Source organism: Apostichopus japonicus, chromosome 13, assembly GCF_037975245.1.
Source record: "Apostichopus japonicus isolate 1M-3 chromosome 13, ASM3797524v1, whole genome shotgun sequence".
In the NCBI taxonomy this organism is placed as follows: Eukaryota; Metazoa; Echinodermata; class Holothuroidea; order Aspidochirotida; family Stichopodidae; genus Apostichopus; species Apostichopus japonicus.
Window position 1 is genome coordinate 1,386,966 of NC_092573.1, and position 19,474 is coordinate 1,406,439.

General features: G+C 36.4%; 2 protein-coding genes across 3 annotated transcripts in view; one reads left to right on the forward strand and one right to left on the reverse strand.

Annotated features, from left to right (window-relative positions):
- Nucleotides 1–2: 2 nt before the first annotated feature.
- Nucleotides 3–17,610, forward strand: LOC139978955 (protein FAM227B-like). The gene is made up of 17 exons (XM_071989547.1): nucleotides 3–149; nucleotides 1,213–1,334; nucleotides 2,033–2,141; nucleotides 3,035–3,175; nucleotides 3,890–3,910; nucleotides 5,722–5,837; nucleotides 6,091–6,195; nucleotides 6,448–6,546; nucleotides 6,716–6,820; nucleotides 7,140–7,266; nucleotides 7,676–7,807; nucleotides 7,948–8,138; nucleotides 8,717–8,871; nucleotides 9,614–9,691; nucleotides 11,251–11,395; nucleotides 14,955–14,987; nucleotides 15,806–17,610. The coding sequence occupies exons 2-17, from the start codon at nucleotides 1,224–1,226 to the stop codon at nucleotides 15,947–15,949; spliced, it is 1,812 nt and encodes a 603-aa protein (XP_071845648.1). The 5' UTR covers nucleotides 3–149; nucleotides 1,213–1,223; the 3' UTR covers nucleotides 15,950–17,610.
- Nucleotides 16,619–19,474, reverse strand: part of LOC139978951 (dmX-like protein 1) — a 69,256-nt gene continuing 66,400 nt past the window's right edge. For both annotated transcript variants that reach the window (XM_071989541.1, XM_071989540.1), the window contains 2 exons: nucleotides 19,115–19,332; nucleotides 16,619–18,698 (listed from right to left, as the gene is read on the reverse strand). In XM_071989541.1, the coding sequence (XP_071845642.1) occupies nucleotides 18,504–18,698; nucleotides 19,115–19,332 (413 nt within the window). In that variant the 3' untranslated portion in view covers nucleotides 16,619–18,503. The remainder of the gene's footprint in view (nucleotides 18,699–19,114; nucleotides 19,333–19,474) is intronic.

Consider the following 19,474-nt stretch of genomic DNA (forward strand, 5'->3'; position numbering starts at 1 on the left):
CTTCATTTAGCAGGCGCTTTATGTAACTAAGGGAACATCGGGGCATTTAACCAGTGTAAGTGAACAAAAATTAGCGTAAAGTTAAGCATTTGTTTTCCAGAACCTGTTGACTGTCAAAACAATTTATCGGTTTTACAGAAATATAACAGGTGAGCCATCAAGATTGATCCGCATTTGTTAGATGTCTGGGGCTGGGAGAAGTGTGGTAGCAAGGAGGAAGTGCATGTAATTAAGAGTCCCCAAAGGAGAGTCTGTATTAACCTTGGGTGAGCATCTGTTTAAATTTGGTACTTATAGACGTCCGGATATGGCACTCTCGAGCATCTTCCGTTGAAGATTTTTTTTTGCCCACATTTTGGTGGATATCATGAAAGTTGAACTGTTTATGTTTGGGTTCAGGTGGCAAAGCCTCTGGAAAGCTGAAGCGTTTTGTTCTCTAGTAGCAATTATAATAAAAAAATGCATGTGTGATATAGGCCTACATCTTCACTTTTCAAATGATTAATTTAAAGGAACGTCTAATGGCGGTAATCTGACCTAGTTTCGAATGAGGTGTAACAGAAGTGTCAGACACCACCATCGATCCCAGAAAATACACACACACAGCTTGCTACCATCGGTAATTAGACACTAGTGTACAGTCAGTACATACAGCTGCGGTCAATACCCACAGCACAGTGTACAAACAATACAGCGATGGACATCTCAGGTCCAGCTAAAGATAACAAGGTATCACGTTTCATTACTGTACTGTCTGCATTTTGTAGCGACACGAACAAACGTCACTTGCAAGCAACGGAAAGTTAACTTTTTCAGATGGCCGCACGGGGTTTGGGCCGAGTCTTCAATGCCTTTAAGCATAAAATACACTTGAAAGAGAAACTCAGTTCAATGGAATGTATTTAAAAGTCCCAATGGGTGTCCAGGGAGCGAAGCTCCCAGAAACTGTAGCAGATTGAGATATTTCTTGTTTTACCTCATTGGTCTTCTCTTTGGAACTCCTCCCACTTTGTTCTAAACATAGCTTGGCTGTTGGAGGGGGGGGGGGGAGCAGGATGTGGGTCAAAAAATTTAGGAAACAACTACTTAAGTTTCAATGGGTTCCGTTTATACAGCCTTGGACTGGTCTTCAGGATGTAAAATCAATGGCAATCCTTTTTCCAGATGACAGTGCATGGTGTCAGTGATGTTCATTTTATTTTTCTCACACAGGAGCAATTAACATGATTCTCAGTGGCAGTGAGGGGGACAGGGTTGCAGGAAAAGCAGATGCACAGGTCAACGAATCAGAACCGCCATCAACCTTTGAGGAATTTCTAAAGAAAGAAAGACTGGTTTGTAATTTACATTTGAAAGGATATATAGGGCAATTAAGACAGAAGTATTAAGCCATGACAAACTCTCATACTGGCTATTTTGCATGTTTTTGCTTTGATCGTTTCGACTAGGGTAAATTTATGATAGAATGTAAACCTGTTATCTTCACATTTCATTCTCTGGCTTTTACCTTCCTCATTCCCTCTTAATTATCTGGTAATTATAGTGGTGTCACTTTTAGCTTGAATCCATTTTAATATGAAGATTCTGCAGTCTAGCTATGTGATTGTGCACGCTAGGGATAAAGTTAAAGGAAATGTTAAGTATTTACAAATAATCTTTGCTAACAAGCAGAATATCAGTATTGCATGAATGGGTAGCATGTCAAGAAGTCCAGCAATGTATATCACTGTATAGCAGCAGTTAAGTAATATTGATAATGATAGTCCAGCAAACTAAATGTTACTGCCAAAAAATTCCCCCTTTTCAATTGTTATCTCAGATGCTTGGAGGTTGAGAAGCATTTTATGGCTTGTGAACTGCTATCTTGTATCTAGATATTTCCTATATAAGGCTGGATGCATCCTACTAGCCATGTGCACAGAAAGTGTTGTAAATCTCATAATGCTTGTTCTATTTCAGTTCTAGTTGTTTACTGTCATACAGAGCGCATAACCATTTCTGAGGATTAACCTTCTTTTTTATAAACCAACAGTCCGACTGGCCCGTCATCAATGACAGTGACACCAAATTTGACCTGGAGAGTGAGAGGAATATGTTGGGCTCTGTTGATGAAATCATCGAGTCCTTCAGAGAACATGCTCGTATCCTTTGAAACAACTCTTCACACACTCAGATATCAAGTCTGTCAAAATATCTAGTATATATATATATATATATATATATATATATATATATATATTTTTTGGGGGGGGGGGGGTGGTCTGTTTAGGTTCAAAGAAGCTGAGGTGCCTCTATTGGATTCAAAGGCTTCTGTTGTAGATATAACATGTTTACAATTTTTTAAATGGTTAGGTGGTTGTTGAAGTTTGTATGTCCAAAAAGCTGTTTACCTGTTTTTTTTTTAAATATTTTGGAAGCCACTTTGTCTATGGGTCACCTGGTGTGGGAGGGGGATTTGAGTAACGTGAGGTTTTGTTCAAAATATTTTGTTTTTACCAAATTATTTGATTTAGGTACTCTTTATTGAGGTGAGGTAATGTTATGAGGAATAGTACAGTGGATTATAATCACAAGCTGGCTGGGCTTAAGTGTCGAGCTACACTAGATTGAAACGTTGTATGTAGATTGTTTCTTTTTGTTTACAATATTAGATCTTGCCAATACAAGTAATTAAATGACACAAGTCACAGTGGATAAGGTAATGACAGCTTGATTTCTGCTGTTTGGTTTAATTGCATCATTGTAATAAAATATGATATGAATGAACAAAATGGGAATGCCTTTTTCTGCATTCTCTGGAATCAGATTGTATCAGCATCAAGAGGGCAGGTAGTAAAGGGGTAAAACAATTTCTGTGTTAATGGATTTGGCAAGATGTTTAGCTGATATCTTTGCACCAAAAATTAGAGTTGTTCCTGTGAGGAGGAGATGTAAACACTTTTTTTTAAGTTATTAAAATCCTCATCAAAGTCAGATTTAGCTTTGTTATGTCCTTAGAAGGATATTGCAATTATTTCTTAATGATATGGATCAGCTGTTGCAACAAATATTCTGGATAACTTAGACACAAAGATAGACAACCTGCAGAGGAGGTTAGACGTCTATGCCCAAATGATAGTTACAGATGAGACGCGAGCAATAGGAATGGGAAATATGTTCCAATCACCCAGTTCAGGTAAGTACTGGTATATGACACCTGCTTCAGGCTAAACTTAAATATCAAGTCATTATCGCATCTTCCCAGCTGTAGAGGGAAATGGAATGGCTGAATTAGGAGCTAGCATCAAGAGTCAAGCTCGAAGAGGAGGAGGTTAGAGGGGGGGGGGGGAGTGGATTCAAGCTTGGAGAGGAGGTGGGGGGTGGGAAAGAGAGGGGCATTCCAGTCTGCTCTTCTGATGAAGCCACTAGCTCAGCAGCATGTTCCACAGAGTAGTTTATCCTACTATAGAAGTTTCAGTCTGATAATATTAAATGTCCTCTGTGCTGGCCTCAGATTTTAACAAGCTAAATGTTGACAGATATTTTAAAAGTTCTAACCATCAGGAATTGATTATGATCGTAATAAGCATTCCTGTCCTAACAGTAGCAATATAAAAAACTGCTATCAATGGTGGCCCATTGTTGTTGATTTTTCTCTCATATATGGGAGGAATAAGAGTGGAAGGAGGGGAGGGGGGGGGGAGTGAGAGGTCAATACATATGACTCACAAGAAAGGTTAAATGACCTTTGAGTGTATACAGACAGTTTCGATGTTACAACCATTACTGATGGATGAGGAATATCACAACATGATGAAATTTAGTCATTCACCTTCTAAATATTTCTACCCAAAATGACTGAGTAGAATTTTTTATGATATTTTTCACTTTTAATGTTTGGTATTTATAGGACCAGTTGTATACAATGCAGGTACGTATCCAGATGTTCACATTATCCTTCAATTTTTCTCCTTGCACATTCTCTGACTATCACTGCCAATATTGTCTTCTCATGATTCAATTTACCATGTGTGTTGTTTCTGCTATTATATTCTTTAACATTAATCATGTACAGGCAAACCTCATTCTTGGTGTTATAACCTTACAACAACCTGTTACATATATGTTCATACTAGTGCCTGAAAGGAAAGTTGAATTAGTCTGGTTCCAAACTTCTTATGACATATTACTTCCAAAGTGTATATAAATATGTAAATATGTAAAATTTCAGTGGTTACATTAGAACTCATGAGCTGCAATTATGAATTTCTGTTAAGGAGAAACTATGGATGTAGCATCAAAAACTTAGAAATGGCTCATTTCATTTCAACTGCTCAACCTTCATCATATCAGGCATATCAAAATGGTGAAAAGTTAAGAATTAAGAAGGAAAATGAAGGACTAATACAGTATGGAATATTTTAAAAATAAATTTACTATCTTTATAACATATTAAGCCTAACATTGAGTGTTATAGTAGGGATGGGTAGTAACAATATCTTTCCATAACTCGTTTTCCTTTTCCGTGTAACCTTGTTTCATGAACTCATATTAATTTAAACTCATATTTATTGTTTTAGTGTTGTCATAAATTCTTTGAAATGAAATCTAATGCATTTTTCTTCCTAATCATATATTTTTTCCTTCCATAACGTTTAAATTGGTAACAATTGCGTGACCCCACGTGACAATTTCCTTCTCACCTACAGTAATATGCCTAATATCTATCCCATCATTTTGTTTTGCAGTGTGTTAAATTAAATTAAATTAATCTTCACAAAGCCTGTTAATAATCTGTACCTACTTTTAAATGGAAGCATTTGACCATGAATGTCTTTAAGGAAAATATTCAGATTCTTAAAGAATAATCTTTAACTACTATGTGAAAAAAAAAAAATTTTTGTGTTAAACTTCCAGTATGTATTTTTGTTAGACTAGGTATTAACAAACTCAAATTTACTCAGATTTTGGAGTAATAATATGTTCTCTCACCCGTCTATTGAAGTAATATTAAGTTTCAAACAAAGAAAGAAATCTGCTTAAAATACTTGGACTACATACATAGTTTTACATAAATCTGTAGGTTTGGTCAGTGAACATGTCAGTGATTGGCCAGTTTGAAGGGATGGAGATTGCACATACGATAATTTTAACCTGCCTCCAAATTCTTTGAACGCATCCGGAAGGAGTAAGCTTGTTTGATTTGCCATCAGTGGCAAGGTTTTTTATCAGCAAGTTAACTGTTTCCTGAATGATACACTAACACTAAAACATTCAAAATATTTGTTTACGTATCATGTTTGAGATGCAATTTCAAAATGTTTTGACAAGTTTCTTAAGTAATGACATATTTATCAACTTATAACAACTTACAGAATAGCAGATAGTTTTTCTGTCAACCTTTATTAGTGATTCAAGGAAAGTTGATCTAGAACTGAAAAGAGCTTTGAAATATGACAGATGATGTTTCCTAGTTATCAGTGGTTATTTGAGTATTCACATGCTTTAAAATGACATGTTGTCTGTGATGATATTGAATAGTCAACGTTGTCTTATTGTCATGGTATGCCATGGGGGGTCAAGGTTTGCATTATATTATTAATGCAGGTTTTCTTACAAGTTACTAGGATTCTACATTTCAGAGTAATTTACAACTTGTGTCATCCTTTTCGTATTCAGTAATTTTGTGCCAGCTGTGGATAACCTAAACTTATTTGTTTTTTGTTATTTATTATTTAATAGTCATGGAGAAGGCAGCCAACTCAGATGCAGTCAGGGCCCATCAGAAGCAGAGCCGGAAAGATAAAGCTACTGAGATGAGGGCCCTGATACTGGGAAGCAAAGCTAGGAGTGTGGAGGTAGGGTGGCCTCATTTTATTATGTAAATTATAAATAACTATGCAAATTTATAGAGTACTCATGAGGGAAGACATTATTATTTATGATAAGAGACAAACTTTTGACACAAATTTTCAATGCAAAATTATTCCCTGCCAAAGAGATGATTTTAATCCACTTTGGCAAAACATGCTTTGTGACATTTATTCATACAGAGATCCACTTTGCCCATGGTGAAAGGTGTTAATCTCTGTTTCCCTTTATTTCTCACAGGTTATGACCTACCCAGGCTTCAAACCCACCGAACTAACAGAACTTCCACATGGCCTTGAAGCTCCTCAGTTATTAGACAGAGTAACACGGGCTCAGGAATTCAATGTAAGCTACATATAGTTTATCTTTTATGTTTCAAAAACTAATATCTTATATCCTCAAATGGAGAGATTTACCATTTTAAAGCTAAACATGTTAAGTTCATCCATCAAAACAATCTTTTCAGAATTTCTAGAATAACTTTATAGATACAAAAGAAGATAACAGACTTTTGAAGTTTTGTAAGAATGGTGAGAAAGTGTTCATGTTTTGAGTGTGACTTTCTGCAAAAATTTGTTTTTCTTTGATCCCAATCAGACTGGTTTCAGTAAGTTTTGGAGGAAACTTTTCCAGTCAGAAGCTTCAGTTGCAGTCATGCAAGATATTTTCTGGTGGTTCTTTCTGGATAAGTATGAGGTAAGGCTAGGTCCTGTGAAATGACTGATATAAATGGGGATATCTAACAAGTGGGGAGGGGAGGGGGTGGATGAGGAGCGGGCGGTGGGCTGAGAGGAATGAAAGATATATTTTCACTGGATGCTACCTCTACGAAATAGTTCAATTCCATCTTCTCTTTCATCTGCAGAGACATCGTACCGAAGAACAGAGACAAATTTTTAACCGAATTTCAGATAGTTTTGTGGCTCTTTTCACAAGCGTCAATCCAGATATAAAAGACAAGTTTTTTCAGGTATTTTGTTAAATTTTGGAAATCAGTTTGCTCTACCATTTTCGTTTTATTTTTTCAATCTTCATAATTTCACATGATTCTTTGGATAGATGTTGTTCCTCTCTTCATATTTTGTAGTAATAGTAATATTCATGTAGCCTAAATGTGTGTGAAATCACTGGAAATGTGAGCCTGCTTAGGTACTAAAATTTTGTCTTAAGAAAGGTGGCAGTGAGATATAAAATCTTCCAGATTACAGAAGCTGAAATCATCATCTCCTTGAGTGGGAGGTCAACTTATTTTCTGATCTGGTTTGTGTTTTATCTTGTTTTTCCTGTAGGTCTATGCCGATTGTTTGGCTCAGACAGTCTTTGCTGCATACTGGGAGGCATTTATTGATTCACACAATCGAATGGATGATCAATTTAAACAAGAGATTGTAAGCCTTTGCTCTGAATGGGTGGCTGGTGAGTTAACAGATGGTAGAATATGGTTGATGCAGGAGGTGAGGAGAAAAATGGTGGAATGGGAGAATCAGAAAGTACTTTAAAACAAGAGATTATCAGCCTCTGTTTGGTGTTGGGTAACTGGTAGGAATAGAGAGGAATAATCATGACAAGAGCATCATAGAATGGGATAGGTAGATGGTGGAAGTGGTGTTGGGGAGGAGGGAGGGGGAGGGGGGTGTGTTATGTGGGATTGAGTACTTTACTGTTCAGTACGTCCCTCACTCTGAATGCCAGTGACATGCAATGAAAATGGATCAACAATCACAAATATGATAACATTTCAGTGAGTGCTTCAAGCATTCTTGTACTAGTACTGTTATCAAATTTAACACTAAATTGTTTTTTTTCTTCTTCCCCTCAACTTCAGGGGTGAAATCACAGCCTGAAGCCTACTCACATTGGAATGTAATGAAGTTACAACCTAAGAGTATGAGCAAAGCCCAAGAAGTAGACCCAAACAAGGTCATCTTGATGAAAGATGGAAAAGTTAATCCTCAGGGTAAGAAGGAACATCCTCTCCTCTGTCGTCTAATTATGAAAAGCAAATTTCCGAAATTGATAAACATCATAAACCTCTCTCAATGTTTGTCAAATATATCTGTAAATATGACTTGAATAATAAGTTCCTTTTCTTTGTAGCTGATTTCTCAATCAATTTTGAGTTGGTAGAGAGCAAGGATCTGAATGCTTTGGACTTAGCTGACCATCATCCTCAGGGCAGTCGAACAGAAACGGCTCATATCTCTAGAAGTCAAAAATTGAATCCAAATGACAAGGATGTTCCAGGCGTTAAGAAGTTAGCTATCTCTCTGCCATTGACTCCCAGGGAGGTAGGTGATCTTAAAATGGCTCATTGCTTTTAAACTTTACATACATTTAGGAATCAGTTTAGCATACATGTATCATTTTTACCATATGGGCACATTAGGCAAGTTTTAGGGGGGCGTGGAGGGAGGATGGGATGGAAAACTGACAAACCGATAAGCAATGTAAGCATCCTGAAAGTGGCACGGAGACAACTGCCCTCCTAAACTTTCATCTCTTATACCGTATTACTCTGATACCGGTTCAACTTGGAGAATTTTTATTATTTCCACAACTTGATGCTATTTCAACAACTTATATGCTATTTCAACAACTTTTATTATTATTTCAACAACTTGATGCTATTTCAACAACTTATGTGCTATTTCAACAACTTTTATGATTATTTCAACAACTTCAACTCCTTCAACAACTTTATGTTACTTCAACAACTTTTCTTTATACAGCACTGAACTTGTAAATGATTGGTGTTGCTGGTGTTATTGGTGATGGTGGTGTTGTAACAACTGGTGTTGTCCTTGGAAGTAGTGTTGATTGTGGTGACATTAATATGTGCTTTCTCTCTTTCATATAATTTTGACAGTCTCACCAAATTGGTCCAGGTCCTGAGTTTGAAAGGGTCCATTTCAATTTGCAAGGCCGTAGCCCATTGGTTGCCCACTATTTACATATGAAAGGACTCTCCAGCAATGAAATGAGGGGAAGAAATGTCAGACGAACAGAAGTATCGCGATTACAATATCCTTTTATAATTAATACCTTGCTTTCATATTTTTTTCATTTCTTCACTAATATGTGGTTAATTTGTCATACTGAGAGTCTCTGATCTTCGACATCACTAGTCCAGTTCCAAATATAAGGGCTTGATATCTAGTTAATCTGAAGTATTTTTTTTGACATACCATAAGTATGCACTTCTGGAGCCTGTCATCTCATTTTGTGAATGCCAAAAGGATCATTTACAATATTCTTTAAGTTGATCAACGTGTGTGTCTCATGATTGAAGAGAAATTCTCCTGGAACAAGGAGGGAGGGTGAGGGGGAGGAGGGGGAGAGGGTTAATACAAGAAGCACAGTGCCTAGTTAATTCTCTTGTCCCTATTGGGGTTTATAATAGCAAACCTCCTCCAACTTGAGGTACTGGAGATATTTCTTTAAGATCGTTTACTTTAATTGTGTAAGCTAGGTGTGTGACATGTGTGATATTTCTCCTGGAAGCTCTACTTGATTAAAAGTTAGAAATGTATTGTGCATACCCCCTCACTCAATATTACCTACCCCCCCCACCTCCCTTGTAGGCAATGCTGGTTTAAGTTGGTAGTGAACTTAAGTAGTTTGTAGTGAACTTAATCTAGCATGAATGATGTCACCATCATATTTAACTGGTCTGTGTTGTAGAGACAGGCACCCTTTAATTGTGGAGAAGTTTGGCAAATGAATTTATTCTTCATATATTTTCCTTGAATATATTAATTTCCACATCACCAGCTCCAACTTACCGTGAGGTCATCAGAGAAACAAAGAAGTTCTCCAAAGCAGTTCATGATGAATATCACAAGTAAGGCTTTTAACTCCTTTTCGTCCTCTTGTTAGAATGTTATATCAGAGGGTCTTTATACTTGATATTAGTGGGGTTTAAAGTGGGAAATACTTTATAGAGGTTGGTGTTACAGCAAAAATCAGAATATCTTTCTACATAGGATTATTGTAGTTTAGTACTGTATAGTGTAGGTCTGACTGTAGGGTGTTCAAAAATTGTTGCTTGGTGACCTCAATTTTTAACTTCATCATCTTGGTGACCCTCCAGTGGTTGAATGTTGTGGCCTGGGAACGACCTTTGAGAAAATTTTATTGTGATGCAAGGTGCTTTATTATTTTATTAGATTATGCAATTTTTGGGGTAATTACTGTTCAAGATTATTCTACCGTTTTTCCCAAAAAATGGTAGTAATTTCTTTATCATTCTGAGTTTTGTGGCGACCCTCCAAACAAATGGGGCCTCCATTGGAAAGCAGGGGTGTAGGATACATTATAAGTTAGTGTAATGTGTAGAGTAGTGTAATAGTCCAGGTTTACATGTATGTACAGGGTACGGTATAGTGTAGTCTAATAGTCCAGGTTTACATGTACGTACAGGGTACGGTATAGTGTAGTCTAATAGTCCAGGTTTACATGTACGTACAGGGTACGGTATAGTGTAGTCTAATAGTCCAGGTTTACATGTACGTACAGGGTACGGTATAGTGTAGTGTTATAGTCCAGGTTTACATGTACGTACAGGGTACGGTATAGTGTAGTCTAACAGTCCAGGTTTACATGTACGTACAGGGTACGGTATAGTGTAGTCTAACAGTCCAGGTTTACATGTACGTACAGGGTACGGTATAGTGTAGTCTAACAGTCCAGGTTTACATGTACGTACAGGGTACGGTATAGTGTAGTCTAACAGTCCAGGTTTACATGTACGTACAGGGTACGGTATAGTGTAGTCTAACAGTCCAGGTTTACATGTACGTACAGGGTACGGTATAGTGTAGTCTAATAGTCCAGGTTTACATGTACGTACAGGGTACGGTATAGTGTAGTGTAATAGTCCAGGTTTACATGTACGTACAGGGTACGGTATAGTGTAGTCTAATAGTCCAGGTTTACATGTACGTACAGGGTACGGTATAGTGTAGTCTAATAGTCCAGGTTTATATGTACGTACAGGGTACGGTATAGTGTAGTCTAATAGTCCAGGTTTACATGTACGTACAGGGTACGGTATAGTGTAGTCTAATAGTCCAGGTTTACATGTACGTACAGGGTACGGTATAGTGTAGTCTAATAGTCCAGGTTTACATGTATGTACAGGGTACGGTATAGTGTAGTGTAATAGTCCAGGTTTATATGTATGTACAGGGTACGGTATAGTGTAGTGTAATAGTCCAGGTTTACATGTATGTACAGGGTACGGTATAGTGTAGTGTAATAGTCCAGGTTTATATGTATGTACAGGGTACGGTATAGTGTAGTGTAATAGTCCAGGTTTATATGTATGTACAGGTTGAAGTGTAGTGTAGCATAATTTGTTATGTGACTTTACTAATTTATGCTTTGATCTTAATTTTGCAGGATTAGTGACTTATTGGCCAAGGAATTAGCTGCCATTGAAAGACAGAAAATCCAACAAACCAGAGAAATTGACAACTTAAAGACCCAGATTCTGCAGCACACTTCAGACATGAAAATAATGAGCGAAAAGATTCTGGACTACAGGGTAAGTTTGCTTGGGTTTTTATGCTTCTGACTCCTGAAATAGGACAAGATTTTAAACAAGCAGGATTCATGTAGGACTTAACTGTTGGTTGAAACTTGTTTTTTTTTTTTTTTTAATCCTTTGGATCCAAACAGTTGGAACTAGCCTACAGGAATCGTGTAAAACACAACCTTGATTTTAAGAATGTATTATGTTGCTAGACTGAAGCTAACAGAATTAAAAGTTTGTTACATTTGATTAACTTAGCAAATTTGAACTGTCTCAGTTGAAAAAAATGCAAGATAATATTTGCTCAGTATTTCAAGTAAAATCAATATTTAGAAAATGTAATTAAATTTATAACAAGAGCCCAAGGGCACTGTGGTTCCTTGCTTGGGGTATATGACAATACACATAATATTATCAAGCAAGATTGGGCTCAAATAGTCCAAGTAATTGTGGTCCTACATGTTCCCATAAAGTAACCAACACTATAGCCAACACTTTTGTGATCACAAAATGTGATCAGATTTTTGATCAAAAGACACTTTTGAGATCTAAATATGGCGTCGAAAATATAAGAAATATAAGAGACCTACAAGCGTGTCAACAGATATGATAACATTGGTGACCTCAGATGACATGACCTTTAAGTTTCAAAATGTTCCACCACCCCATTCAAAACTTGTCCCAAAATATCAACCATGTCACACCTTGGCATTGAGATTTAATTGCATTAAATGTCAAAAAATTAACTTTGAACTTGTATACATCACTTCACACACAAAGGTCACCCGGAGGTCAACCAATTGACATTTTTGATCGGTGAGACCTAAATAGAGCATGACTGTAAAAATTCAAACATTTTTTCTTTGCCCATTTTCTCCCCGCCCCAAAATACTACTTTTTTAACATTAGCTGACCTTTGGTGACGTTGGATCACATGACCATTAAGTTTGAAAATATTCCCCTATACCATTTGCAACTTGTCCAAAAATATCAAGCTTGTCACACCTTGGAACTGGGAGTTATTACACTAAATGTCTGAAAATTAACTTTGACCTCATATAACTTCGCACACGAAGGTCACACGGGGGTCAACCCATTGACATTTATGATCAGAAGGTACCTTTAACATCTGAAAATAGCATCGAAACTGTAAAATTCCACAAAACACGAAAAGGTCACCAGAGGTCAAATTGAGATCAAGGGTCACCCAGATGCGGGTCGACAAATGGATTACATTGAAGCAACTCCCAACCCTAACGTACAATTTGTTTTCAAGTTATCGCAAAAATACTAGTTTTTTATCATTAATTGACCTTTGGTGACCTCGGATCACATTACCGTTAAGTTTGAAAATATTCCCCTATACCATTTGCAACTTGTCTCAAAATATCAACTGTGTAACACCTTGGTACTGGGAGTTATTACACTAAATGTCTAAAAATTAACTTTGACCTCATATAACTTCACACACGAAGGTCACACGGGGGTCAACTTATTGACATTTATGATCAGAAGGTACCTTTAACATCTGAAAATAGCATCGAAACTGTAAAATTCCACAAAACACGAAAAGGTCACCAGAGGTCAAATTGAGGTCAAGGGTCACCCAGATGTGGGTCGACAAATGGATTACATTGAAGCAACTCCCAACCCTAACAGACAACTTGTTCTTAAGTTATCGCAAAAATACTAGTTTTTTATCATAAATTGACCTTTGGTGACCTTGTATCACATGACCGTTAAGTTTGAAAATATTCCTCTATACCATTTGCAACTACTCCAAAAATATCAACCTTGTCACACCTTGGAACTGGGAGTTATTGCATTAAATGTCTGAAAATTAACTTTGACCTCATATAACTTCGCACACGAAGGTCACACGGGTGTCAACTAATTGACATTTATGATCAGAAGGTACCTTTGACATCTGAAAATAGCATCGAAACTGTAAAAATTCACAAAACACGGAAAGGTCACCAGAGGTCAAATTGAGGTCAAGGGTCACCCAGATGCGGGTCGACAATTGGATTACATTGAAGCAACTCCCAACCCTAACGGACAATTTGTTCTCAAGATATCGCAAAAATACTAGTTTTTCATCATTAATTGACCTTTGTTGACCTCGGATCACATGACTGTTAAGTTTGAAAATATTCCCCTATACCATTTGCAACTTGTCTCAAAATATCAACTGTGTAACACCTAGGCGCTGGGAGTTATTACACTAAATGTCTGAAAATTAACTTTGACCTCATATAACTTAACATACAAAGGTCACCTTGGGTCAACTTATTGACATTTTTGATTGATGAGACCTAAATTAGAGCATCAAACTATACAAATTCAAACATTTTTTCTTTGTCCATTTGCTATCCCCAAAATACTAGTTTTTTAACATTAATTGACCTTTGGTGACCTCGTATCACATGACCGTTAAGTTTGAAAATATTCCCCTATACCATTTGCAACTTGTCCAAAAATATGAACCATGTCACACCTTGGAACTGGGAGTTATTGCATTAAATGTCTGAAAATTAACTTTGACCTCGTATAACTTCGCACACAAAGGTCACACGGGTGTCAACTAATTGACATTTTTGATCGGAAGGTACCTTTGAGATCCAAATCTAGCATCAAAACCAAACATTTTCTTTTTTGCTCGTTTCCTCCCAAAATAAGCACATTTTTTCTAATGTGACCTTTGACCTTTTGACCTTGGTTTCAGATGTAGTTTAATCTCCTGATTCCAAAAAACAAAACGACAAGTCTGTACAACCATCCTAACTCCGACCGAAAAACTTTGACCCCATATAACTTCTCACATAAAGGTCACACGGGGTCAACCTGATGACAATTATGATCAGAAGGTACCTTTGACATCTGAAAATAGCATCAAAACTGTAAAAATCCCCCAAAACATGTAAAGGTCACCAGAGGTCAAATTGAGGTCAAGGGTCACCCAGATGCGGGTCAACAATTGGATAACATTGAAGCAACTCCCAACCCTAACAGACATTTTGTTCTCAAGTTATCCCCAAAAAACTAGTTTTTTATCATTAATTGACCTTTGGTGACCTCGGATCACATGACTGTTAAGTTTGAAAATGCTCTGCTAACCAGTTCACAACTTGTCCCAAAATATCAATCTTGTCACACATTGGCACTGAGAGTTATTGCAGTTTTAATATTTTCGGTTTTTGGACCATAACTGACCTTTGGTGACCTTTGTGGCCACCAGAAACAATAGGGCACACCTTCTCCATATGGCGGATCTATAGTCCAAGTTTGGCCTCAATCCAACATTCCCTTATTGAGATAGAGCGTATCCAAGCAAGTGTCACAGACGCACACACACACACACACACACACACCCACACACACTCATACACACACACGCCAACCTGACTGCATAGGTTCCTTTTGCTAAAGCAAGGAACCAAAAACTCCTTACTTCCATTACCCTGAAGAAGTAATCACTTTATTGTGATACCCTACAGATGAATCAAAGTTATGTGATGACTTGCAATGTTAATGATAATGATGTAATACATTTTCATCTAATATTCAAAAGGGAAAAGAAGGATTCGTGGCATATCTGAAGCAGGTAAACATCACAAACATGTACATTTTCATTATCTTGTGCACCGACTCACCCAGCCTAGAATAACATTATAGTCACAGCACTATAGGTTCGCTGTACCATTCCCAGGTCTGAGCCTTCTCATTTGTCCAAATTTGTTTCTGTTATTGTGTAATATTTTTAGTAAGTAACTAGTTGTGTACATTATTTCCTCATATCATCAGAACTTGTTCACTTTCCACCAGATGCACTCGTTTTACCACTCAAGTAATATATATATTTCTATTTTATACCGTGTTGTACTGATTTTCAGTGAGGTGGGACTCATATTTGTACCCAAACCAGTGTACCAGCTGTACTTGTACTCAGTTTTGCAATGGCTTTGTACTCTACATGGTAGATTACATGTCTTTTCACTCTACCTTGCACTTTATACTAATTTTGGAAACATTAATATCAACACTGAGACAGCATACTGAAAGTGAACATTCTAAACTTTATTCACCTTTCTTATCACATACTAACAAACAATGTACATTCACTACACTGTCAATTGGAACTGCACCCAATTCAATTTCAAAGATGAGGTCTGTCACTGGTGACAATGCAGACACATCATCTTTTGAATGCAAATAATTTGTAATTTGGTAAATAATGTTATTTGAACTATAAAAGTTTAGAAATTGGAAGTGCAATTTTATGTCATGTCTAGAATAATTTGAGACAATACTGGTAGGTAAACCATAGGACTCAAAATTTGGGAAATTTATGAATAAAGCATTTTATATCATCTTCATATTTTGCATTTCTGCAAAGCATTTTATAATCTATTTCATTAACAGGATAGAGAGGGTATGAGGCCGAGGCGCAAGCCGAAGACGAAACATGAAGATAACATTAGTGCAGCTGCTTCTTCCTCTTCGGCATCAGATGATAACGACGAAGAGGTAGATGAGATGACTTCATCTGAAGATGATAATTTGTGAGGACTAGGGCACAAGAGGAATAAAAATCCTTCTCAAAGAGAACAATTTCCAAGTAATAGTTTTTCACAGGTTTGAACTCCAGAAATTATTGGCAGAGACTGAGGATGGTTTTCAAATAAAAAAAAAATTTGTGACCAATTCTGGTGTTAAGTGGCATCTTTGGCAGCATTAATTATTGACAGAAGTTATGTTAGGATAATACAAGGTGCTTATACAGTGTGTTCACAACATTCCGTCCATGCCAGAGTTATGCCCTCTATACACCAATGATTCAGCATTTATTTTTGTTTTTGTGGACTTTGTGAAGTTCATATATTTTGCACAAACAAAATATGAACAAATTGATAACTAGGTATATATATTTTCTCACCAAGTTTAGCCTTCGAGAAAGCTTTTCACACCGTATTTATTGAAACTTGGCCGAAAACTACCAAAATGTTCAGATATTTTGCAAGTCCACCCAGATTGCACATACGATATTAAAAGAAGCATATTCAGCCAAAATCTGTACGTCGCACAAATTTGGTGTATTTTCTGCTTATGTGATTCTGATGAGGTAGACATTCTACTTTGGACACAATCAACTGTGCCAACTTTGAACTTTCCAATAATTGAAGAGGAGTTTTACAAGACATAAGCAAAATACAAAAGAAAAACACAAACAATGGCTTCTAATATTATTTTTCTCAATAGACACTTTATTGATTCAATTTGGTTTTCTTGAAGCAAAACAGGCTCTTGCACATGTTATTAAACATCTTTTGTTTGATGCTCTAGAAAAATCTTGACTATCTAGCTTTCTACAACATTGATCAATTATTCTTCTTTTTTTTTCTAGTCCACATCTTCAAAAATACTTTTATGAGAACAATCATCCTTGATTATTTTTTTTGAACGAGTCAACTTCTTTTGCATAAAATTTAAATGCGGTAACAATGTGTAAATTGGCAAATTTCACATTGTCAAAGACAACCCTTCAAAAAATTGGAAATCTTTAGTTGAGTAAGATCTCAAAGTATGATATTGTGATCTAAATTACATCTTTTTCAAGATGCTGAAAAATGTCTAAACCTGAAAAAAAGATGTGGATGAGATGAATTTATCCAGTCGCTCAAAAAACAAAACAATTGTGAAGCAACACCAAGATAAACTTTTCTGGAGAATTTTTTGTCTTTTCTGAAAGAATACCACATTGCAGAATGTTTCAATATATTTACTTATCACATTGCTGTTAAAAATAGATAACCACATACGTTATTCATATTATCTGCAACATTTTCTGTACCCTGCACCTGTAACGTTTGTGCAAAACATAAACGGAAATATTTCATGGCTTACAGAGACGAGCTACATTCATCAAATTTTGATACTAGCAACAGTGTATGTAACTCGATTCTCATATACAACATATATGGCGCTGCCCTTCATTATCCATCTATTAGTAATTCACCAGATGGGTTAATATAAATAGCAATTTATATTTTTTTGTATAACTTTTGTATTTAACAGAAATAAATGCTTTCATACAACATTTAGGACCCAAACAGGAGAGATTTCACAGAAAAAAAATTGGGGAAAGATTGTAAAAATTAATTATAGAATGTTATAATGATCACAAAAACTCAATCAGTTAGTTACACAATATTCAAGACACATATTTTGATTTAAAAAAAATGAATGAGTTTTTTTCCTTCATAATTTAATGACCTATATACACTTTCACACATAAATAGTACATAACAACATAAATCTCTAAGTATTGTACATATGAGTTTTCATATCACATCTTCAACTGGAAAGCAAATCAGGGAATGCATACATTAAAATAATATGACATTATCACCAATGAAATAAATATGATCAACATAAGAATAAAACATTAATATAGTCTTTCTGCTATGAAACCAAAGAGAACCATTTATTGATGATGATAACATGAGTAGATGCATCCTTGATTTCAAAATTTGAAATGGTCTCTCTATCTCACTATTCTTTGACACCATTAAGCAGCTGTCATCGAGAAAGCACGTCCTTCCTTTGATTTGCTCCTATCTCACTATCTATTTTTTTTGTGCTTAATTTAAGGCTGTTTGCTATTTATCCACATGATCACCATAGAGATATCCTTCAAGATATCCTTAAAATAAATTAATTAACAATTTAGCTAAAAGACAAAAAAAAAACAAAGAAATGAGATAATATTGCTTTGGTATTAAACGAAAGGAAACAAATGATTAGTGCCGATGAAGATGGAGTGTGTTTTACGGGAATAATAATGTACTGGGATTCTTCTTCTTTTTGCTCCAATAATTTGCAAGGATGAGATGAGGGCAAGGATGGTACAACGTAATGCACATTTGCACTGAATATTTAACTCAATGGAAATCTAAAACTTATCCCTACATTGGAAAAGTAGTTATACAAGTAACCATTTACTGGTGATTCATCAGCTGTAGCCAACATCTTATCCATGATTCTCTTTTTCTTCTTGTTTAGTCATTAAACCTGGTCAGGTAATTCAAAGTATGGGGAGTTTTCTTAGAAGATGCTTCCTTTATGCAATCTGATCTTCATGTTGTTCGGGGAGCGTTCTCCATTTAAATGTTCCATCCGCACCACATGAGTAGAGGTAATTGGGCTGTAGTACTGCTAGTTGTAACACCCCTGTGGTCCCTGGTCGGAAAAAGCTACCCTTAGGGTGCTGGCCAGCAAAGCAGTGAAGTAGTCCATGGGCCTCCAGTGACCAGACCTAATGGAAGAGACGAATGAATAATTACTTTATTATAACCTTTATTTAAATAGAAATAGGATATTCCTACTTCACATTCTGTACTTACAAGGGAAGTGTGACATGAAAGTAACATACACAACAGATTGTCCAAAGGCAGATTCAGCTTGTAAACATGTAACATTCTCATCTTCAGGGGTGCAACCACTTATCCATCTGGGGGGTGTGGGGGGAGGGGTTATCCCCCTCCCACTAGCAGACAGAATATCCCAAAAATCCTAGTGTACAGACAACAAATATATGACATGTTCAATGAAACTGCAAGTGTCTTAGAATGCATCATCTCTCACATCTGATTCATTACATTACATAACCTTAGGCTTGCCTCTAGTTAATACACATTCTGTGTTAGGATAACAACATCTCTGACACTTTACCTTGATGTTACCCTCCGCTGAACCACTGACAAAGAAGCTCTCACAAGGACTGATGGCTAGGCTCCTTATGCCAGACTCGTGAGCTTGGAATGTTTGCCTGATCTTTCTCTGACGTAAGTCAAAGAGAGCAATCTCTCCTCTCTTGCTGCCAGAAATGATGGTCTGTTGCCGGGGGCAATAGATGAGACACGGGCAGCCTCCATCATGACATAAAGATGCTAGAAAGAGCAAAAACAGTCATTAGTTAGCTATTTAATGAAAGGAACTCCGGAAGAGAATCATGTTGGTAGAAGACTCTTTAAAGAGACATTTCATCATGTTAGTGTTATACTTACAATATGATGAGTTTTGTGTCTTTAG